Source organism: Gouania willdenowi, chromosome 22 (genome assembly GCF_900634775.1).
Source record: "Gouania willdenowi chromosome 22, fGouWil2.1, whole genome shotgun sequence".
Lineage (NCBI taxonomy): Eukaryota > Metazoa > Chordata > Actinopteri > Blenniiformes > Gobiesocidae > Gouania > Gouania willdenowi.
This window is the reverse complement of record NC_041065.1, coordinates 16,909,577-16,934,379: the sequence shown is the minus strand read 5'-3', so window position 1 is coordinate 16,934,379 and position 24,803 is coordinate 16,909,577. Positions and strand designations below refer to the sequence as shown.

General features: G+C 40.6%; 1 protein-coding gene across 10 annotated transcripts in view; it reads left to right on the top strand.

Annotated features, from left to right (window-relative positions):
* fgfr3 (fibroblast growth factor receptor 3) overlaps positions 1 to 24,803 on the top strand; it is an 81,941-nt gene that overhangs the window by 30,944 nt on the left and 26,194 nt on the right. For 5 of the 10 annotated variants that reach the window (XM_028437248.1, XM_028437247.1, XM_028437244.1 and 2 more), the window contains exons 4-5: positions 889 to 954; positions 13,934 to 14,103. In XM_028437248.1, coding sequence (XP_028293049.1) covers positions 889 to 954; positions 13,934 to 14,103 — 236 coding nt within the window. The remainder of the gene's footprint in view (positions 1 to 888; positions 955 to 13,933; positions 14,104 to 24,803) is intronic. The other 5 variants (XM_028437252.1, XM_028437253.1, XM_028437250.1 and 2 more) reach the window with 3 other exon arrangements.

Here is a 24,803-nt window from a genome sequence, read left to right as displayed (position 1 = left end):
AGTTAGATGATTAATGAGTGTCACATATTGATCAGCTGTTTGTTAATAAATGTTCCTGTGTGACATTTTGCATCTGCAAATTTAACCCAGAATTGTCTTTCTGGTCAGACTTTATTTAATAAAATTATCTAGATTTATATCATATATCACCATTTTGAGAAAATATATTGCGATATGAGTTTTGGTCCATATCGCCCAGCCCTAGTAGGAATGTTCACAGCATTTTAATGTTAATAAAGGTCGACCTACCAGATTCTAATCACATGATTGTATTTAGTCAGTGGTTGACAAGTGGGTATTTTAGATTTATTGTACATTTATCTTAAAATATAAGAGATACTGGAGCTTGGTTGGGCGTGTGGGACGGATCGTAGAGGGCGCCAGAAAATTTCCCTTATTTTGAAATCCAAAACTTGACAGGTATGATATGTGTATATGATTTAAATATATTATTTCTGTGTGGACTGGCATCAGATGGTCGATGGACCAGTACTGGTCTGCAGACCAGTAGTTGGGCATCCTAAAATATTCTGTATGCATTGCATTAGCAGTGATTACTAACTTTGTAGTTTAGTTTTTTTTAACAAATTGTGCATATGCGCATGTGCGTCACACTAATGACCCTCTCATTTGTAACATCTGGTAAAATGTTGCTTCTGTCTGAGAACTGTGCACTCATTCATGACTTCCAAATGAGATTCATTCATGTTTGTGTTAAATGCGTGTTTGTGAACACACACACACACACACCATGTAATGTAGCAGCGTTGGGAACACACTCCAGAAATGTATAAAACCAGGTCTGATTATGGTTTACAGGCATTCCAGATGTTTGCTGCTGCTCATCTGTATTGATAAATGAATGCTTGTTGTGTGTTTCCTTGTCAGATTCTCTGTCGTCTGGTGATGATGAAGACTATGATGAAGACCCAGAGGATGCAGGTAATGAAAATGGTGAATTTCCACTTTATTACTTTCTTTATTCACACATTTAAATGCAGTGTTGTTGTTGCTTGTTCATCAATATCCTCAGATTTAAAGCTTCTGTCTGTCATCCACAGTCAGAGAAGCATCTAAAAAAGATTATTATGAATATTATTGAAACATGTAGGACGGGCTGTGCGGCTTTTGACAGTAGGCCTACTTTAACAGTTCCACAATAGGGTAACGCTGTCTTAGGAAGAGCTTTATCATCACTTTGATCATAACTACAGACTCACACTTTACCACTGACAGTCTGTGTTCTTCTTTTTTCTTGTTTTGTCACTATAGAGAGAGGTGCTCATGCATGCCATCATTCTCATGTTGTTTAGGTATCGCCCCAGTTTTGTCTCTGTCATGTTCACACCTTTAAAGTTTGTGCTCCTTGTACAAATACCAATGTGAGTTGAGCGTCTGAGGCAGCTCAGAAGGGGGACATGGCGAAACATGACCCACCCCCTGAAAATGAGAGTCAGGGGATATAATATGGTTGGCTATCCCCCCCCTCCAGTTTTACCCAGAGAGTTGGGGAAATACTGGCCCAAGTATAAGTTGACCAACACTTTAATATTAGCACAGGGATCTAGTCTAATAACAATGTTGTTGTTAAATGTTGAGACTTCCACTAAAGGCTGAAACACAACGGCCACACAGTGTCTGCACGATGTTGTTCTCAACATGCTTGCATGACATTTTTTTTGCATTACAAACATCTATTTAAACTATTGAACTCTTTAAGAAATCAGAATAGTTTTTTTTCTCATTTGTTACTGTAACCATACTTTTTTAGTATATACAGTATGGTGAGTTATACCTTGGTGTATGTAATCATTCCTCCTTGCTCCACCTATGCGTGTTCATGTGGTAGTAGGATACGTGCGTGCGTGCACACATATCTGCGTGTGTGCGTCTAACCCGTTTAACTAGTCATGCAGTGTTCTTCATCAATCAATATTAGGGGTCACCAACCTCTCTGAAACTGTGAGATACTTCATGGGTATTGTGTAGTCCGAACGGCTCCCAGTTTACAAAGCACTTCTAATGAAACGTGAACTTTTAGTATTTGTGAAGTTCACGTTTAATTAGAAGGTATGATTATAAGAGAGATTGTAGCAGTAACTTAAAAAGGTCAGAAATGTTTTAACATGCAACACTTTATTTCACCTCATTTATGCAATTGTTTAATTTTTGTTACATTTCATAGATGATGATCATCTTCCTATTTTACTAACAAACAACTTATCGTATGATATGTAACATTTGTCAATGTAATATTTTACAAAAATCCACCTTGCATTTCTTAAGCATATTTTATATATATTATATTATAGATTATGTGCTATACTGTACCACTGACAATACACCAAATCTGCAACATTTAAAAACATTTGTCATACATTTTCAGTGAAAATAAGCATTTAAAGATGGTTCATTTAATACTAAATCTTAATCACATGCAGCAGTTTACTTTACTAAGTACTAACTACATCTGTCATATGTATTTATCTTTTTAATCCTAAAAAGTAAATCAGATTTGCTTAAAATAATCCCAGTAGATGAACTGCTTTATAATCTGGTGTAAAGTGTTTATTTTGACTATGTATAATATTTTACCATATTCTGGTGAACAAGGCATTATTTCAGTTGGACTCTTTTATGCTTAAATATAAAGTTTGCACTCGTTTCAGTCGGCATTGTAATATTATGACCACGGGGTGAACGCAGACACCGTACGCACCGCGTTGGGCCTATGTGTTGTTCTATTTGTGCGTTTTCTTCTGGTGATTAGAAAATGTGAGGACGTATTAGCTGCTCGCTGTCGCGCTGAGCTCTCATTAAACCACCTCCCCGGAGCATCAACCTAACGCAACCTTCAGCAATCACGAGTAGCGACGCGGATGGTTGGAGCGCCGCCGTGAGACGAGCGTCAGGTGAACAAAGAGTGGAATGTGATCAAAATCTTACAAAAGAGAGGAAATAATCTGACTCTCTGTTGAGAAAGTATTAGAAAGATGTAAATATGCATTTATTTTGTAAGTCAACTCTTTAAGCACCAAAGTCCGAAATCTGTTTGACTTCAATGTGTTACACATTACTGAAACCAGCTCTAGTTGGTATAACCTGCTTGATAAAACAAAATGTATTCATTTTAATTCTTTTTTTTTTTTTTTTTTTTTTTTTTTTTTTTTTTTTTTTTTTTTTTTTTTTACCTTGTTTGCACATGCTGTTGAAGGTTAACACTACAAGAAGTGCAATCTTTTAACAGCAATGCATATTTTATTATTGCAATTAAATAAATGAATTTATTTCATTGCATAATTGTGACCATCACCAGCCCTCCCTAGGGAAGGGTAAATACTTTATTAAAGGGAGGATGTAAAAGAGAGAGGGCAGTGTTACACCAGGGTGAGGGGGGTGGGGGGGGGGAGTTAACAGGGAGGAGGGATACAAGATAGGAAAACGAATGGGTGGGGAATAATCAATAAGTTTCAAGTGATGTGATGTGAAATTGTGGTTGTGTATATTGTGCTTATTGTTGTGTTATCAAGCCAGTCTGGTGACCAGTGTGCGGCTTAGGAATAATGATGGTGGCTGTGAGCAGAGGAGGAAGTGAGTGGAAGTTACATAGAACAGGTATTTGGGAACAACGTGTCTATGGTTGAGCCCAGTATGAGTGTTATCCCACAGCCCGAGGCCAGTGCGTCCATGACAAATGTGATTCCAAGAGCCGCTACTGCAAAACCCATAAGCCGCCCCCGGGCCCGAAGAAGCAGTCGGGCCAGCAGAAAGAGCGAGAGATCTAGGGGCCCCCGGCGACCACCCCACGGCCAAGCAGCCCCCCGAACGCCCCCAAGGTCCCAAGCCGAGAGGCTGCCATTGCCCCCCCCATACACACCCGAAAAGCCCCCAAGGAGCCAAGGACCCAGCGCACCACGCCACCGACTCCAACCCCCAGGCCCCCCAGCCCCCCACCCCCCCACCACCACCCACACCCCCGCGCCCAGCCCCCCGAGGGGAGGGCCCAGAGAGCCCCCCGCCCGAGACCCCAGCGGAGGAGCCAAAGCCCACGCCCAGCAGACGACCAGAGCCACGCCGAACGGGCAGCCGGCGGGCCCCCGCCGGTGAGCCCAGAGCCAGCAAGGACCCGACCCCAGGCCAGGAGGACCCGGAATGGATGCAGCACCAGGAGCAGCCCGCCCAGGGCGAACGACCACACCCCAAGCCGCATAAGGTACCAGGGGGCCGCTGGGAGTCCCCCCGCCGGTCCCCAGGCACCCCAACCTAGCCCCCCCGGGCGCCCCAGATGCTGATGCCGCCCGCGCCACGAGCTTCAGTTCTTTAAAGCCAGGGCCCCCTCCAGAGGCCAAGCCAGACCGCCCCGCCGGGATGTGGCCCCCTAATTTAACCTATTCATTTTAATTCTGAGACCTAGGACTCAGCTTTGGTTGGCCTAGAGCCTTTTAAAGCCCTTTGCAGTTGCATAGTGTGCATATAGGCAGAAACGGCTCTGATCACCTTGATATCAAGAGAATTATTATTGTTGAAATAATGGAAAGCACATAGTTAGACACTCCCTTTGCAGCATGATCATGTAACCCTTGTTGGGAACCAATGCAAAATGGTCTGTTGATATTTATCCCAGCTCATATTGAGCACAAACATCCAAATGTGATTAATAAAATAAAATGAACTTAGTTTGGAGGGGGATAAAAAATGTAAACCAATTGTAAAAATATATCTTCTCATACAAATATTTTACAGTTATTGTAATTCAAATATTAGGATGAATGTATAACATCAGATCAATTAATAATTACATACAAATGTCAAAATCAGCAGGTTTTTTAAATTCATTTGAGGGTCGTCCAGAATTTACTTTTTTGCCAACATGGTCCGACACTTAAATTCCAATTCTGTTGTTGAAAACATCAGTTGATTTCAAACTAATAGGTCACATCATGGATCTAGTCTAATCCAAGAAACCCAATGTCCTGTTGTATCTATAAAACATTATTATGCCCATATCTGCTGATTATATGATGGGTGGATATATCGAGCCATTATTGGATAGACTCTTTTATGTATTTATTATTTTGTATGTATTTATTCTATATCAAACAAACTGCCATAATTTGAACATGGTAATTTGGTCTAAAGGTGGACTGGACCTCTCCTTTTCATTGGACAATCAGTATTTTTCCCTTCACCTGTCATTAGGTTTCCTCTGTAGTAGCTAAACGTTCCTCTGCGCTCGGTGACACATGCAGCTCCAGCTCAGTGAGGCTGTGAGCCGTGTGTCCACCTGCTGAACAAAGCTTGAGCCCGAGGCCAACACTGTTTGTTGTGCTGGAGAAGAACCGGGACCACGTCCAACCAACATCAAAGCACTTTCATTAACATCCCCCCAAACAGGCTGCAGATGCTCAGACACAGTGGGAGAAGTCTCAGCCTCAGACTGAGCAGTAATGCTGAGGGACGACCATGGGAAAAGTCAAAGACCTTCAGGTGAATGATTGACCTCAGTGAAATTGACCAACTTTAAAGGTTTAATTTAATCTTAATATTTGGTCTTCTTAAGGGTAAAATAATAAAAGTAAGGTAAATCTTTCTGGAAGCACTACTGTATGCGTAGTTGTTTGATTTCTTGGGAAAAGATTATGATTTTCCCAAATTCCATTTCAAAGTGTATCCATTTCTGTATATTTTAATGTAATTACTGACAAACTAAATCTTCCTAACATGTTACTATTTATGTGCTTCAGACATTACATTACAGCATTTTTTATATCTTCCTAACACTTGATTCATATTTAACTGACATTTTAATGGGATATGGTTTAGTAGGGTGGGAATGTGTGAGGGTATAGATATAGAGAAGCTTTAATGTCATTGCACTGAAAACAATACAACAAAATCTTGTTGGCAGCAGTCAATTATTATACAGCAGAAACATTAAAATACTGTAAAAAATAGAAGTAAAAAGTAATAATTAAAGACAATTCGGGAGTTATGTGTTAAAAGTCGCAGGTTTTAACATGCTTGTGCATTTTACTGTTACTGAGTCACAATATATTTGTCCTTGCACTATAGTATATATAAATATATATAGTGCAAGGACAAATCAATTGTGACTCAGTAACAGTAAAATGCACAAGCACGTCTGCACAAGCACATATATACAGTGTGTGTGTGTGTGTGTGTGTGTGTGTGTGTGTGTGTGTGTGTATGTTTCGATAGATAAATGGACTTTATTTGTCTGTCCTGAAGCAGTGACAGAATTTTTTATTTTTTTTTTTTGACAGCCACAACAGCAACACGTTCATCACAGTAAAACCCATTAAATTGGCTTAAAACACACACAATGAGGATCATTTTAAAAATAACAGATAAATAACACACATATATATATATATATATATATATATATATATATATAAACCGATGTTATATTCATTGTCGTAAAGCCATTTCAGTTTCGGGAAGTTAATTCTGTTATTTCCATCCGTTTTCCGTGTGGAATAGTGGAAAATCGATGTTCTGATAGTGATAATTGAGGAGAAAAGCCAATTTATTCACTTATAATTGGATTAGTAACCAGGTATTGGCCATAAAACCCCTGATCGTGCATCTTAACATTCAGGCCTGTTTTTCTTGATCAATATATCCGACCCTTTTTCTGCACATGATGCTCTGATCTCACAAAGGAAAAGGCAGATTATAACCTCAGATTACTGCTTTTTGACTTAAACTGATGATGACAGGAGATGTGTCATTGAGTCCCTGCAACCGTATCCTAACCCCAGATTGCCAAGTGTAATCTCTGCAGGCAAGTCTGCTTCATCACATGCAAGTCTCCCACTTTCTGGCCAAAAGGAGCAGGATTATCCCCAGAAACATGAAACCCTTTTCGCCGCTAATTAGTCCGCTGTAAAAGGAAGGAACCATGTGACGATCCACACAGACGTGAGTGAAATGGGGGTGGTACGACCCAGTCAAGAGATGGAACGAGCAGCTTCGTATGGTTGTATCGAAAGGGCTGGAGTTTTTTTTTTTTTTTTTTAGAACTGACCTTAAGGCAAAATAAAGGTCTATACAACACGGACTAAACCCTCACCTGTATGTTTTGGGGAAAAGATCCTCAATATTTTTCCTCATGAAACCAGTGGCCTAATGTTGAGCAAATGAGACAGACATGTTAAATCTTGTGAAAAATCTCAAATCACGAAATTTTTGTCACACTTTTGCATCATACAAATATGAAATTACTAATAGTTAAATCAGTTAACCATGTTAAGCATGTTTGGCACCATTTTAGGAAGTTTAATAGCCAGTAATCACATCTAATTAGGAAATGGAAAGGGATAAACTCTAAAACAAAATTGAGAAAAATTTTGAAAAACAAAAAATTTGATGCTCTAAAAGTGCACAATACTGTATGTGTAGCTTTGAAGAGAAACCTGCATTGACTCTTCATTCCTTCAGAGACTCACATTAGAGTGTAAATATCTGTCGTCTGTGCACTGAACAAAGATTTAGACTGATAAAGCGATCGTTCTCCAGTGTGTGCACACTCCTGTGGCTGTGTGAAATGAAAGGACTGTGTGTGTGTGTGTGTGTGTGTGTGTGTGTGTGTGTGTGTGTGTGTGTGTGTGTGTGTGTGTGTGTGTGTGTGTGTGTGTGTGTGTGTGTGTGTGTGTGTGTGTGTGTGTGTGTGTGTGTGTGTGTGTGTGTGTGTGTGAGGCCGGGGAATGTTAACAGAGCCCAATCTGTGCTGTGCTGTGCTACTGAGCAATGCCGCCCTCCTTGTTTACCCTGGCAGGGGAGCAGAGAGCCGGACGCCGTGCTGCTTCATGGCCCTCCATTCCTCAGCGCTGCTCTACTAGAGTCACGTTAGTGCGTTATCAAAGAACTTCAGTGTAATCTGTTGTGAAATCTGCTTGTGTGCTCGCAGGCGTCCGCCAGGTCAAATTATACAATTACACAATTAAACATCCACCCGCCTCCTCCTCCTCCTCTCGTTGGGCACGAGTCGGGTCTGATGCATCCATCAGCTAAAGCTAATTGCTGTGTGCTGCTCCAACATTTCAGAAATCTATACGTCTCAGACAGGGTTGGACTGAGACAAAAATCCAGCCCTGGCATTTTGTGTCCAGACACTTTTTTTTTAGACTTTAGCTACCTTTTGCCAATAAATATCCCTTTTTTTCATATGTTCTGTCCATTTTTGCAAGTTCTTTTTGACACTTTTATCCAATGAATGTCCTTTTTGGAATTTTTTTGGACATTTGTCTTTCAAATAAGCAACATTTTGCCTAATAAATACCACTTGTTTCATTTTTTTGTCCCTACATGCCTCTTTTTGTTCCACATCTTGCAGTTTTCACTATTGTTTGTCACATTTTGCCCATTTAAGCTACCCTTTGCCATTACATACACTGTTGACAGCTTATGGCCCATTTTAGTCTCTTTTCAACCTGTTCTTGCCACGTTTTTTGCTACTTTTGAACCATTTTTGGCCACCCGTTACCATGTCTGCCTCCACTCGCTTGTCAAAAAAAAAAAAAAAAACGTAGCGGACCGGCTGATGCCCAGTATGCCAGATGGCCAGTCCACCCCTGTCTCAAACTAATTCTGCCCCGGTCATCCAAAACTCATATCTTCATACTTTTTCCCACTAAAGTCATACCAGAAAGAGGATTCCGTGTCACTCACAGTTTTATTAGCAGCAGTGTCACATTATCAACATGTGACCCACGTGTGCGTGAGTTGTGTAGCGTGGCTTTTTTCGGGGCAGGAGAGATTACAGGGGAACACAGACTGTTCAATATGAAAAAAACTAAAGTACAACATTAATTTAATTTCACGTTTAACAACTTTACCAAGTGCAACAAAAATGCTAAAGCCAAAATATTGTTTGAAGTCAGTCAGCCGTTACTTATTAATATTTATTATTTACCAGCAACCACAGCCAAAAAAGTGATACGATACATATCCCTCTCACATGTATTATGTTGCATGATGCATGTGAGAGGTTGGAAACTATATAACATTCTTCATTTAATGCTCATAAATGACCTTTGTATGAAAATGGAGGTTTTGCCCAACAAGATTACTCAAGTTATGAACAATTTTATTAACCCTGTCGCAATATTAAAACACTTAAAAGGTTGAGATCAACTGTGTACGACGCAGTGGAAAACAGAGTCTCCTGTGTGGGGAGGTTGAAGGAAACCTCACTCTGCTTTGACTCCTGCAGCCTCCGTTTGGAATTTGTCATCAGATCTAAAACAAACAAACAGCCGAGCTGCAGCCTGGAGGTGTATTTTTAGGCTGCCGGAGAGAGTCCCCTCCTCGCTTAACCTCAGCGAGCTGACAGGTGGGCTGGGAAGGTGTCACACTAAACCACTTTCCACTCCACGGGGCTGCATAGCCATGCAGGGCAGGCTTATCTGGAGAATCCCTCCCTGTGGACAAGGAGGGAGATTAGAGTATCCCTGTCCGCCTTCTGCTGAGGAAATACCAGCCAGCCAATTAGAGCAGGGAAGGAGTTCCTCCATTCAAACCCACTGCTGTCCTATAAACAGTAATGGTGGGTTGTGAGTGTGACTGAAAGCTCAATAAGAGTTATTTATATCACACAGTTCACGGATAAATATCACACTCTAAGAAATAAGCCTGGGAACGCTCTTATTGTTTATACAAGAACAAACACTGTTTTCTCAAATGACCAATCTGACCATAATTAAAGGGAAGGACATAGGGTTATGTGTGTGTTTTAGACTCACTTTGAGGTAATTTTATATACGGATATTTTTTTGTCTTTTTGTGTATTTTTATACATTTCTAATGGCGTGTTTTCCCATCAGCTCAGCCCTTACATCTTACATTATGTACTGTATATAGAAGGGTGTATGACATGCATCAGCTGTTTGTGTCTTACTTTGTGGAAACTGTTGATTGTGGCAGCTTCACACTCCATCGCACGCTGTTTGTTGGTGCTGAGCAGTCAGTTGATCTTTAGATGAAGAAGTGAGGACTATGTCATCCTGACAGCAGACAGAAGCTGTTTACACGAGTTCAAGGACCACACGGCTTGGCGTGTGTGAGATGACGATGCGGCACAACAATGTATGCATAAGACTTCTCTGAAGGTTGTCCAACAAGTTCAGTGTCGCTCCGAATGTGCAGAGATCGAAGTGGGAGAGAAGACATGGGTATCAAACAGACACATGCCTTTTAAGGTGGAAGCAGTTTGTGTATGTTTGCTTTCTGACAAGTTGTTTCTTTCACCGCTGTCTCTGCAGATCTGGTTTTGATTATTCAGAAATATGTAACATATATACACACACACTGTCATTAAATTCCATGTATGTCTTTGATCAGCATGATGTCATACTCTCACTCTAGCTCATCTCCTAGATATTTATAAACTAGTGTAACTTATTAACTATCTCATCTAATCTACTATTAATTATAAACTTGACTTGAATCATCCCAGGTTATAATTTAATTCTCCTAACCCATCTTAGGTCCACAGCAAGGCCTGTTTTTCTCACGGACGTGCTACACCCATTACCTGGGTCATGTCATGTTGTTTACTTTGAGGTTTGTTCGTCAGTTACACTTGAGACGCTTTGCCTAATTTTTACCTCATTTTGTAGTTGGAATTAAAAACGGACATGAAACAGGCGCTGCAGACTGTCAAAAAACGTAGTGAAAGATGTGTAGCAAAGGTTTTAAGTTTCAGAAACATATTGCAGTTTATACCATCAATGCCAAACAAGATGAAGTGCAGTACTTACTGACAAGTGTCTCCTCAAAAAAGGAATTCTATTGCATCTGACTGAGAGGGAGGTATTAAATAAGTACATTGTGGATTTCAAGCTCTGTTTAATGTTTTTAATGTTGATTTCTTAATCAATCTTTGCTTTTTTATTTTCTCTTTTACCAACTTATTAAGAGATTGGTTTCTGTCTATTGTGACGGATGTATAAAGAATAGATCATCATACCAGCAAGCAGTCTCACATGCTTTTGTTAGTTTGGCGTTTAGAGGCATTAGCTTAGCATATAGCAGCATTAGCTTAGCATATAGCAGCAATGGCTGAGCAGGGTTGAAGGTTAAAAGGGCAAGGCTACATTAAAGGAGACATATTATGCTATTTTTCACCCATCTCTATTTGTTCTAAGAACCCCCAAAACATAGTATTTGAGGTGTATTTTCCCAAACTCGCCTGTTTTTCAGAGTTTTAGTCCCCTGAAAAGTGACTTTCTGAGCAGTTCTAAAATCAGGCTGTTTAGGTGCCTACTTATGCATATTCATGAGCGGGCGTGTCTATAGACGCTGACTTCATGCCTCGCTCTTTCGCGAGGGTGATCAGTGATCATCAAAGTGATTTTATATTTGCTATCCACACACTGTTATTGTAGTAAATTTAGTAAAACACATGGCTATTTAAGCGGCTATTGTTTTTGAGTTTGTCTCAGCTTCAGGGTTGGGGTCATCAGCAGCACCAGCCGCAGCAGTCATTCAAACTCTAACCAGAGTGTTAAGCTGCTAAGTCACTTTTTCCTCCTCCTCTGCTCTTCTAACTACAGAAATAGTGCATTTAAGGTGATAATCATCTGTTTTGTCCAACGGCTGCATCGCATTGTGTCACAAACACGTCAGATCAGCGATCGGAGGTTACACAGAAGTGCCTGAACACATATCGCCAAACCACAAGATGCGCTGGAAACCACAAGAGCGGAGTACATCTCCGCATGAACAAATAATGCTTACACTACACTGTATGTTCACTGTAAAGGCGCGGTGCCGGCAGCAGGCAAGTTCTGTATTTAGTTTTACCGGTAGCCATCACTCCTTCGCTACTTTCGCGAAAGTTTTCATCAAATTGGGGGTGGAGTCCATGGGTGGCGATACCAGTGGAGGGGAGGGTATTTTCTTTCCCGATTTCACTTGTGACATCACAAATGTAGAAAATTTGAAATGGAGCACTTTTCTCTGTGTTGTAAGACTTACACAAACAACTGGATGGAATTATTTCACATTTTGTGCGCCGGTGGACACTCAGGTTACTTCATATGTGTTCAAAAAGACTGCAAAAGTGGATTTTTCATATGTCCCCTTTAAGGTCAACTTACTCAACTCTGTCTCTTGAGGCAAGGAAATAAGAGAATAAATAATTTGTATCTCATAAACAACTTTGCATCCATAGTTTAAAGGAGTAGAATAGACGTTGGAATAAAAGTAGTCTATTCGCCTTCTATCAGTTGTTGCTTGTGTTGTGGGGACACAACCCCAGATGCTCCTCTGCGTGTGGGACTCAAACCCACTGATGCAAAGAAGCACACAACTGTGGCTATGGAGATGCTAATTAGCTTCTCTGGCTGCATTTAGCTAGTAAAAGAGACATCTGATGACCGGTCAGCCACCTTCCCAGCCTTTGTCTCACCCACACACACACATACACACCCTGGTATGAGTTGGAATGAGCCACGCCTCACTGCCCTCGCTCTTCACACCCACACAGAGAGTACAATGCGAACCTTCCGACTCGCTGCACCTTCTTTGTCTGTCGCCTTCTCAATACAACTCAATAAATCGCTCTGACGGGTTTCCAAACTCTCTGAGCCGGATGGTTCAGATGGAACCTCGTCCTGCTATCAGCCGGGGTACTATGATACGCTTTATTTGGGCCTGGAGACGCTTCAGTGCAGATGTTTTTAATGCTCTTTCAACATGTGTCAAACAATGTTTTACACTGGTCAAGTCTTCTGAAACCTACTGTATGTGTGGGGACTGCAGGGTGGCCTGAATTTCAAATGGTGTCATCATCACCAGGAGTGTAAACATACCCAGAAATTAAACAATCTTGGAAAATCTGCAACAAAATAAATAACATACAGATATGTGTAAACTGATGGTTGTTTTTTTTTTTACCGTACATAAAGTAATCCTAAAGGATGGCTAAAAACTTTTAAATTCTGCTTAATAAAGACCATCATGTTAGCAGAGGTGCAGAAAACTAAGCTTCCACATGCGTGCTAGCCTCTCTAAACAGTGCAGGTCGGCCTGTCATCTGTTCAGGGACAGCGTCTGGTGTAACATCAGCCCCACATCTGTTCTGGCCCAGTGCTTAACTCACCCAAGATGAGGTGCCTCCAAGTGAGGGCAAGGCAGCAAGTCATCCCATCTGTGCCATCTTTTAGCCATCAGAACAACATGAAACTACACATTTCTGATCATCCCTAAATGTTCCCTGAAGTAAACACCAGAAAGGGGAAAGTTAAAGAGATCCTCAACCCAAATGACAATGACAGCTCAACTGAAAGACCCTCATTTGTAGCCTTTAAGAGTAGGAATCAAAAGCAGTTCAGGAAGCTAATGTAATAAAAAAAAAGCACTTTAAATGCACGCTTGTGGAGGTCGACGTGTTTGACAAACCTTGACATAGCGAATACTCAACAAGAACCCACGCGACCTGAAAAGGAATAGGTGGGTTAAAGATGAATGAATAAAGTTTTAAAAAGTGATTTTTAAAATGTTATTGTGCTCCTATTTGCACTTTACTTTGTATACTCTGTATGAAAGTCACATGCAGTATCTTTAATAAAAAGCTAGTGACTTCTTGAGTTTGCAACCAATTTTTTTAACAATAACACAAAAATTTCTGAAATTTCTGTGGGATTTTAGAGAAACTGCCAAAAAGAGTTCTTGCAAAAAACATGTGATTGAATATGACAGTGGTCATGTAGTTTAAACTTATTGAATATGTTAGGTACACCTAATACGGTGATTGACTTTATGATTAAAGTTTTTGCTGTTTTTTTTCTCCTGCGGGTTAAACTGGCCTGATTTGAGTTGGACATGCCTTCTTTAGATGGTCGGGGTTCTTTTCTAAATTTTTGTTTTTTTTGGCTCAACAGTCTGTTCTCTCTCTTTCCAACAGAAGTACCCTACTGGACCAGGCCTGATCGGATGGATAAGAAGCTACTTGCCGTTCCAGCAGCAAACACTGTCAAGTTTCGCTGTGCTGCAGCCGGAAACCCAACCCCGACCATCCACTGGCTGAAGAACGGCAAGGAGTTCAAAGGAGAGCAGAGGATGGGAGGCATCAAGGTGAGAGCGACGTGTGTCCACCCTAGTGTTGGCTAAGCGTCGCCTTGATTCATGGGTTCAAATCCCTCTGAAAGGTCATGTCCGGCAACCATTAAAGTGCCTTTTAGCAAGGCATTTTAAGCCCCTGCGAGTCCAGCAGAGCTGCTGTGTGTTCGTCAGAGTGACACAATGCTCCCTTGTGAGAGCGTCTATAAGAGGATGGGTGTGAAGCAAAGTGCTGAAAGAAAGTCTCGCGACGAGAATCTTCTCACGATTAAAAAAGGAAAAACGCTGCAGCAAGGAGCGCAGACGGAAATAAACAGTGGGTCAAATACAGCGTTAACTCTGCGTGTGTGTGTTGCGTGATGGTTCTGTGTTGACGGTAAGGCAGTGCAGCAAACAGCTGTTGTGCTGAGTTTTGTCAGGGGATTGACTGGTGTGGATGGTAATGCTTAACGCTGAGCTCTGGGTTTACTCCCGTGTTTCTTTAAAGGCTCCGAGCAGTGAGATTCAAAGACGGGCTCAGCTGGAATTCAAACAAACCAAGTGTTTGCTTAAAAAATAAACTCCACTGCACACGAATCAGGGATTTCTTTGATGCTCGTTTGGTCTTTTGATTTCTTTTTCTCCATCATTGTCTCTTGAATGCATGTTTACGGCGATTAAACAACTTAATATTCCATATTTATCACATCTTGATCTTTTTAGATCTTAAAATCAACAAAAAAGATTTGTGCTCTCTAACTCATTGAGTGCCATTCACGTTTATAGACGAGAATTGTGTTTTTCGGCTGGGGTTGCTAGGAGACAGTGTGACGAAGCTCTCCGGTGAATATCTAACTTGTACAATGATGTAGTAACCAACTGGTGACATGTACATGGCAGCAGCACACCTTTGGATGAAAGATCACCAGTGATGGGCAGAACTCAGAGGGAGAGGAAAAGAGTTTACGAGACAGAAAATGGTGCTAAGGGAGTTGATGCTGAAGTTCTCAGCAACTCACAGCAGCGCACACTCAACCAGAGCATGTGTGGAACCTAAGTGGACTACTGAGAGTGTTGCGATGGTGAGATAAAATGATCAAAAACGGGGCAAGCGGTGGCACTCGGCATGTCGGAGGAGGAGGAGTAAGTTGCGTGTATGGAGAATGACGGGGGAGAGACTTGGAGGAAGGCCAAAATACAGTAAGAAATCATTCAACTCTGACCTAGATAGCAAAATAATAATAATGTTGCCATCAAAAGCCCAATATCAATGTTGTTTTTGTAGTTTTATATAAGGAAACCAATGTTGAGGTGTCACCAAAGCAAAAAAAAAATTGCTTCAAAGTCTGTAATAGGTTTTTCAGAAAAAGACATTTTTTTCAGCTTTTTGTCACAATAATTTGTGTGAAACTTGCCTCTATTCAACTGCTGATTACGGAAGAACAAAACAAGCTAGAAACAATTATTTTTTCTGATGAAAGTAGAGGTTCTAATCTTTCAGAATTCAGATTGTCATAGTACAAAATATTCTGTGGGTCTTAATTAGTCAAAATTGTCTAAAACGGCTGGCACTGATTGGGTAGAAATTTTGAAAATGGCTGGTACTGAATGAGTTAATGACCTATATATGACTTGCGATTGTGAATTACTGTACATCTAATTGTAATTTGTGAATGTGAAACAGTTGGACACAGATTGAAACCATATTGTCAGAAATTCTACATGAATGGACAGAATAAAGTGTCTCTGCCTCATTCATCGTCCAAGCAGTTAAACAGAGGTAATGAACTTCACAACAAACAAGGTGTTGACTGTGAAGTCCTTTTGTAACACTGCCAAGCATTGGCAAAGGCAAAAGATTTTAAGTGAGGGGAATATTATAGTAAGGAGAGAAAAAAAGGTAAGGAAAATTGGTTTTTATTCCAACTTTTCTACCAACGTACCCATGTTTACATTTTGACCTAAACATATATATTATGGAAAAGCAACTGAAATGGGAAAATGCATTTGATCCGGAATTAAACTCACAACCCTGGGCATACAAACTGCGCTCACATGGTATTTTATTAAACAAATGATTTCAAGTTGTGACAAATTGAGTCGATATGTTATAATATACTTTAGCTGATATTTCTATGCAGGAAGATATCTGAGGAAAGAAAACATATTTTACTTATTCTAGGGACAGTGTTTTAATGATTGTCGAGGTAAAATTGGGGGGTGTTATATTATGATTTTGGATGGTGGGAGGAAGCCATATTACCTGGCGAAAACATGAGAACATGCAAACTCCACACAGAAAGGACGCAAGTGTTCACCCTAAGGCTTGAACCCACAACCCACTTTCTGTGCGGCAGTGAATACAAGAGGTAAAAAAATGAGAAATTAAATTGAATTTTTAAAAATTCTGCCTTGCCAGACCCAGCTGATGATTCTGCAGGGAAATTCCTAAGTCCATTAAAACATCACTTATAACCAAAGGTCTAACCTGGCAATCTAAGTTCTCCTGTAATATTGAATTTTTTTTTACTTTTTTGAGTTTTTGGAAAGCAGGAGTCCATTTTCATCATTGAACAGATAACCAAAACATCTAAGTGAGTAGAGTACCGATACCTGAAAAACCTAGTGAAGCACAGTAACTATAAGTACTCGTCCCTTGGAGAGAAAGCGTATTCTTGTGTCCGTGTGCAACGTTTGCTGCGACTCTTAAACTATGAGCGTGTGAGATGCTTTCTGCGCTGCAGCTTTGGCCTTTAAAGGGTTAAAGGTAATGAGATCCTGCAGCTATTAACAGTTTACAGAGCTCTCCAACATCTGCTCCCAGCAGACCAACAGCAGTTGTCTCCCTCCCTCTGTCCCCACACACACACACACACACACCTGTCAGCAGGCCTCATGCAGGACGCTGCAGCGTGGACTGCAGTGCAGAAGCAGCAGCTTTTAGCCCGCGCTGTACACTTATAAATCATAGTCATTAGGTTGTTGGCAGCAAATAAATCTCAAAGTGACCACAGAGACCACTTAAATATTTATCCCACCTGCTTGCCCAGCCTTAAGCTTCTCCCACAGTTCCCACAGAGCCTTTTCTCCTCTTCCCAATGAGTCAGTGGAGTCCAGTAGAAGAGGCTGAAAGCAGTTTGAGGCTGCGTGAAGACGTTATTGCACCTATTTTATGCAAGATACTTAAAATCAGACTGCTGTAGGCAGTACATTTTACTCATTTAGTTTGTCTCAGCAGCAGAGGATAGATGAGCTCCGCTAAGATGGGCTAATATAAGATACATTAGACATGCAGCTGTTTAACTGGAAAGATGAAAATTGTCTACGCATCATTTCAGGGCTTTTTCTGTCAGTCTGTGCAGCAGCCGTTTCATATTCTTTCCCCTCATCATGTTGTATATCTTCTCAGGTGAGGGATAAGGAAAGATGAATCTTTGCATTATAAGGCGGACATGCACTGCAATTTTAGGTACATTTTGAGCCGATTTCTCACTTTTGCGTCTATTTCTGGGATCGGCCCGAGTCTCGACTGAATCGTGCATCGTGTAGTATACGTGGGGTCACGAGAAGTGATTAACACCTCACAACCAGCTCCTGATCAACAATCGTATGGTTGTAAGAAAATCAAACATGTTTGAAATCCTGGTCGCTCCACTGTTGACACACTGCCATGGACCGGCTTACCTCTAACTCACACTGCGCATGCACGAACACCGTAGGACCGCTGTAGAATTGATGGATCAATGGAAAAAATGGACCGCCTTTAGCTTAGCACGTAGCGGCTCTGGCTGAGCATGGTCAAAGTGCAAAGGGGCGGGACTACGTTATCAGTTTTAATGGTTCAAAATGTCTTGCCAGACTATTTAAACAAATTAAGAAATTTGCTATTAATAGCCCATAAGTTATCGAGCAGATACTTATTGTATGTCCCTGCCATCAACCAAAGATGTTTACTTCAAACCATCTTGGGATTAAGATGTTGGATGAAGTCTGATACATCCCTCAATTGAGATGTCGGCTTACCCTCCTCTCTGTTGTGTCATGGAGCCGTGCGGCCGCTGTCGGCCTTCAGGGAGGAAGCGGGAATTTGGTCCCCCAAAGGTCAGAGCTGACAGACGTGTGTGTGACACGGCCAGGCCTCACAGAGGTCAGGGGTGATTACTTCATCCGTCCAAATGTCCAAAACACCCACAGCACTGCAAGAAAAGGTGACGCGTGTTTCAGAGACACACGTTTAAAAGTTAGATAATGTCGAATCGTGATATTGTCAAAATGCATTAGATGGACAAAAGTATTTGGACAATGTGTAATCGTATTACACATTGTGACAGCTCCACTTGTCTCTGAAGGCTTTCTATTAGATGTTGGAGTGTTTCTGTGGGAATTAATTTCTCAGATTATTAATGGCATCAGGCACTGATGCTGGATGAGAAGGCCTTGTCCAGTTTATCACAAAGGTGTGGGATTAGGTTTCCACAAAGCTGCAAGCATACCATTGTCCAAAAAGTCTTGGTATGCTGAAGCCTTAAGGTCACCCTGTCCTAAAAAAATGTGTGTCATTAAAAGACAAAAAAGCAAATGTTGGGTGTTTAACTGTTTGACATATGAAACCAATGTGAAGTTTATCTGATTTAACATGTATGGATTGGGGATGGGCGATACGGACTAAAAAAAAATATCCAGATCATTTCTGGTATTTATCACGATAATGATAAACATCACGGTAAAGAAAAATTCATAAATAAATAAAACAACTCCCAAACAGGTTCCTTACGAACACAAATACATGTGAATAATCAACACTAGACACATTAAAAAAAGCCTACAATATCTGCTGACTCAAAGAGCTCATGAGTTGTTATTTTATGGAATATATTACTGCATGTGGATCATCTTTATTAGTGTTGTTGTATGTACAGTAATTCATTTGTTTCCTCACTTAAAATGAAATTATTTTCTAAAAAAAAAAGCACATGAAAAGCAAAATTAACTCCATCTGTGTTTTTACTGTTGCTGAATCTGGTTTCATTTGTCTTATGAGTTACATAATGTTCTGATTGATAAATATCTCTCTGATTTCCTAAAATTAAACCAGATCAAGCTGATTATTTAATCATTCAGTATATTTAGGTGTAATAATTACATTAGTCTAATGGGACCAGCTTTGTCTTGTGAACACGTGAATTATAATAAAAAAAATATTGCATTTCACAAGTTGGGACGGATGAATAGTGACATTAGTATTTATGCTAACATTTAGTTCATACAACGTGTGACATGTTTAGCTTTTATCCTTCCATACAATTGTTAAATCTAACCATAAACAAATCGGTGACTCTCTGTGGCTTCATGCCGTGTTCTTTTAATAAAAAGCTTCCCCTTAGGGGTAATGGGTAAAAATGCAGAAAAGAATTTCTCTACGGTGATGAATAAAGTATACATGATTCTATTAAAATTAAAGGAAATTTGCAACGTCAACAAAGGATTTAAAGAAGTTGATGCATTTTTACTTTTTTAATTGCAGTTGCCTCTCTATTCTATTAAGTTTAAACCGTACCATCTTTATATTAATGATCTGCTCATATGGAGCGACTGGGTGATGAATAAAGCTGGCGAATTTAACTGTAAGAGTCAAATCTTTGTACTGTATCAAGACCCAGAAATCCCTTGACTTTATGATCCTGTTCCTCTGATTGGCTGCTGCTATGTAAATCATCCAAGTCAAGAACCCAGATCGTTTGAGTCTCAGGACAATAGAGACTTAAACAATTTGGTTAAGGAGCCAAGTGACCGACTCACTGGAAAGACTCACGACTCAAATATTTCAGATAAAATGTCCAGGAAGCAGAGTCCCCGAAAAAATGGTCAGGACGCAAATGATCCAGAATAAGGTCCTGGGTCACTTACTCACTGGAAACAGTCAGGACACAAACGTTTTGGCTTATTATGGGACTCTAAATAGGTACGAAAAATAATCTGGATCAATTTAAGTGACTCAAATTAACACGACCCAAAAATTGTATGAAATTAAAATGAATTAGTTATGAAGCCACACCTGTTGAGAATCACTGCTCTAACCCAAAAGCTCGTCCAAGAGAAAAACCACCCAGTTGTCTCTGATTCAGTGTTTTAATTACTTGCAGGTCCTGTTTCCCACACCTTTAATGTCCTCTGGAGGAATTTGAATCATAATTCGAGTATAAACATGATATAAAGTTGTTTACACGTTTTTCGCTCCAGGGAGCCTCTTTTCCCGCTCAGACACTCAGGACGATCCGGGTAGTGTGAGAAACATCTGGGGAATCTTTAAAAACCGTCTCCGTTTGCCTTTAGATCTATTTGCCCTGCACCTCCAGTCACATGATCTTTAATTGGGCTGAGTGATGTGCCTGATTCTATTACATCGCCACCTATAATGCAGTTAACCCTTGAAGTTGTTGATGCCACATGCTCAGGGTTGTTTCTGCTGCTGTCAGTCAAACGCAGCAAGAAGCTCTGATGCTTTCTTTGCTTATACAACTTATAGCAACTTTATTCCTTCTCCTTCTATGCCCTGTGTCTAATGTGAATCCTAACCATAGCACACTATTTAAAACTATTACCAGAACAATCAGGGTTCCCTCTAAACATCGTGCGGTATGTTTTTGGTACAGATTGGCTTGTCCTAGTGCTGGCAGATGCTAAATGCACAGGAAACAATGAGGGGAGTTTGATCTGTGGTGCGTTCAGGCTCTCGGTGTCACAGCCTTCATCAGCAGCAGGGCAGCAGGACTCCTGACAGTCTCACAATGGCTTTCCAAAGACTTCATTTATCCAGGCAGGGCCAAAGTTGAAACCAAACGTTTAGATGGTTTTTCAGTTTGACAGCCGTTGGTTCCAATTAACTTTTCTCCCCCTCCTTCCAGTTGTCTCTCTTTCTTGCTTCTTATCTTCCTAAAAGTTATTGTTTTGTTTTTTTCTCATTTACTCAAACTATCATCTCTTCCTTCTTCTCCTTCCTTCCTTTGTGCTTTTTGATCACTTTTCTTCTACCCTCATTTTTCTCTGATGTTTTCCTCGTCTTCCTTCCTTCCTCACTTTTTAATACCTTTTTGCTGAATGTTTAAATTTACAAGGGAAAACTGTAAAAATTTAAATTACAAACAGTCTGGAAGAAAAAGGAATTTTAAACCACGACAGTGTGTCACTTTCCCTGACATTTCCTCCCTCATGTGATCTGATGTTTAGTGAACTAAACAGTTTGTCTGTGGAAACCAAATAAGTCGATAAATGAGATATGTGCCTCAGTTGTTGGTATAGAGACGTAAAATCCCTGCAGCGCAATGTGACGGATCGTAGTAAAGGTCTCTGTTATGAAGGGGCGAGGCCTAAAGGTCAAAGGTGGCCTTCCTTTTGAGCCAATATGGGCGTATCATTGTCTGACAGCTGGAGCTGCACTGTGGTCGGTTCATTGTGTTTTCAGCTCAGCAGTTTAAAAATGTTCTGCGATCCATACTTTCAATTCTCATGTTGACGTGTTTCCATTACTGCATGGTCAAACTCCATAACTGATAATGTCGAGAAGGAATTCTAGCAACTGCAAGAAAAGAAAGCTGGAAGAGCTTAAGGGAAGGAAGCAGGAAGGGGAGGGGCAAAGGGCGGAAGGAGAAGGAAAAAAGATGTGCGAGAACAGAAGGATCAAAGGAAAAAGAATGACATGAAAGAGAGAGAAGGGTAAGGGAAGGACAGATAAATGGAATAGAAAAGGAACAACGGAGGAGGAAATGGAAAAGAACAAAATAAACTAAGAAAGAAGCAAAGAAAAAGGTAAAAGGAACAAAAGGTAAAAAAGACACAAAGAGAAAAGTAAGATTAAAAAGATAAAAGATGAAGTAAGGAAAGTAGGAATAAATAAACAGAGGAAAAGGTGAATGAAAGATGAGGGAAAGTGATATAGGGAGAAAATGAAAATAGGAATAGCTTAGGTAAAATGAATGAGTAAGGAAAGTGTGCTAAAGATGAAAGGCAAATCTGTTTCTTCAAAGAAGAAAGACAACGTGGACGGTGTGAGAAACAAGAAAGATGAGATTTAAAACAAGTAAAAGAAAAATGGCAGCAAGGAAGAAAGACAAACAGGAGAAAAGAAGAGAAAGTTAAATGGGAAAGAAAAAGCACCTGGCAGTCACATGAGGAAATATCAGCCATGCCTTTCAAGAAAGAAAATAAAACTCATTTGTTCAGTTTGAGATTAAAACCAACTGTTTTTCTTTTTTTCTCCAAGTTCATTCCTGTGTTGTTACCTTCTTCCTGTACATCTAAAGCTTTAAGACCTCTAAAGCCATGATCTAAGCTGCTTAATCATTTAACTCTGGCTTCAGCCTGGTATGATTGGAATGGATTAGATTATCACATTTACAGATTAAATGTGGGTAACACGGTCTTAAAAACAAGAGACCTCAACCTGCAAGTTTAAAAAGGGTTCATCTGAAAACATTCAGATGGATAGCGCAGAACTTCATTGTGGCCTAGACAACATGATTTGATTGATTGTGGCAGTTTTGTGGTGAAATAACAATCAGCAGTTTTTTAAATGTTTTGTTTAGGGTTTTTTTGTTTGTTTAAAAAAGTTGGAGGAAAAAATAACATGGTCGATACTGCAGTGACAAAGAAGTTTAATTTACCCATACATCCAAAACGGCTTATGTTCCAGAGAATCAGCAACTGTATTTGCATACATTCTTATTCAATAGCCAAGAATAATGTTTCCTGTTAACCCCTGACAGTGTAGTAGTTTCTCTGAAATAGACTCGGACAAGGACGTGAAAAGATATCTGTTAATAATCCCAGACTGAGAAAGTCAGAACTGTGATTTCAGTCTCTTTGGGTTTCTGTTGGTGGTCTTGGCCTCGACAAAGCATTAACTTCAGCTCATACTTAACCACCCTTTAGCCTTCTTTGCCTTTTTTTTTTCTCCGCCTCCTCCCCCTCCTTGTCTGCTGAGCCCGGGCATGGCGACCGCAGCACAAGGCGTCACTCATCTGCTCATGAGAGCAGCCATTGACTTTAGTCTGAGCAGGGTAGACGTGGTGGAGACAGCGGCTCCGAAAAAACCCTCTGCCAACGTTGAGTGGGCGGTCTGCTCTGCATTACCACGCAACTGCAAAAAGCACACTCAGGCATAATATTTACACTGTTACATTATTTTCCACGTGCGTCTCCAGCACGGAGAGTGAAGGAGTATTTGCTTTGTAGGACAGAGGAGGGGAGTGTGCTTTTCAGCCTACAAATGTACATGGACCCATATATTTCAACTAGGATTATAAATACCACAATAAAACCTTTATTTTACCAAGGAAATAAAAAAAAGCATTAAAAAGCTCTTTTTAAGGAAGCCTTGGCCAAGAGAGGCAGAAACAATTACCATAGTAACTTTGTGAGGCCCCAATGCAAAATACTGTTCAGGGTCCCCCATGTAGTTCACCAAAAGACACAGTTGATTACACTTTACTTAACAGACCGCAGTTGTTACTTCTCTTTAAAATGTAACATCTGATGTTCATCCACTCAAGCAAGATAGGCTAAGTGAAAACAACAATTCTCTATATGTAGATAAATTAAGCAGATTATAAACATGAAGGAAATAACACAGCTCCAAGACACTTGTCACACCTTATTTTATCCTTATATCCTACATTTATTTTCAAGCATATTAAGGCTTAAGAGAAGATGAGTACAAGGACTTTGGGGCTCCCTGCATATAGTGAGAATCAACCAAATAGTTAAGTATAAAGTGCTACTTCCAGATATCGTTGGAACCAGGGATGTACTAGGTAGGTTTATCTGGGCCAGGGGTGTAATGTTTGTTTTTGAAAAGAGGAAACGCTAGAAGGCACCTTGGTTGTATTTGCCACATTTCATTGGTAAACTCTGCAATACCTCCAAAGGAGTTCCATTTCCACTTGGCTTTCAGTGAACCAATGAATGACCAGTAGTCATTGTTGATGTGGAAACGCACCACGTGCAACAAAAATATCTCATTGTGATCCCTGATTTCAACCACGTTTTCATTTGCGAATATTTCTTCCAAAACTATTGAAGGATATTTACAACTAGATAAATCACAGAAGGTAGAATGATCTGTTGGACTTAACCACTAAACCCAAAGTCATTGGAAATGCCAGAAACCATAAAGGTTGGCATACACTGTATCTGGTTTCTGTGCATGTGTCTCCATATTCGGCCTAAAGTTGAGGAAGTTTTCATGTCTGACTATCTGTATTTTTTTTCTGCTAAGCTGGTCACCGAATGGTTTGCAGGTCACTCAGGCATGTCAAGGTAATTTTATTGAAAACTGAGTCTTTTCGGTGAAGATGCAGTTTTCCACTCTGGCATCGCTCACTCCCAGCGTCAGTAATCCTGACCTTTTTCAGAGCAGTTCACACTGCAGCACACGTTTCCACTTACACTCAGGAGGTCATCCCTCCTGGCCCACGGAGACTCTGCCTGGCGATGTGTAGCAGGTTCTCGCCTCACCCGACCGCTCAGTCCTCCTTCTCCTTCTCCAAATCTGTCAAGTTAATGTCTGCTTTAGCCTCCGTGCAGCCCCACCTGGTTCATATTACCACGCAAAATGACACCCCACACACACACACACACACACACGCGCACACACTCCAGGGATGGCTTTGGAGTGGCACGGTGAAACCACTTTCAGAGGTGCAATAAGCGGGTCCCCAGATGGGGGCCCTGCTTTTTGC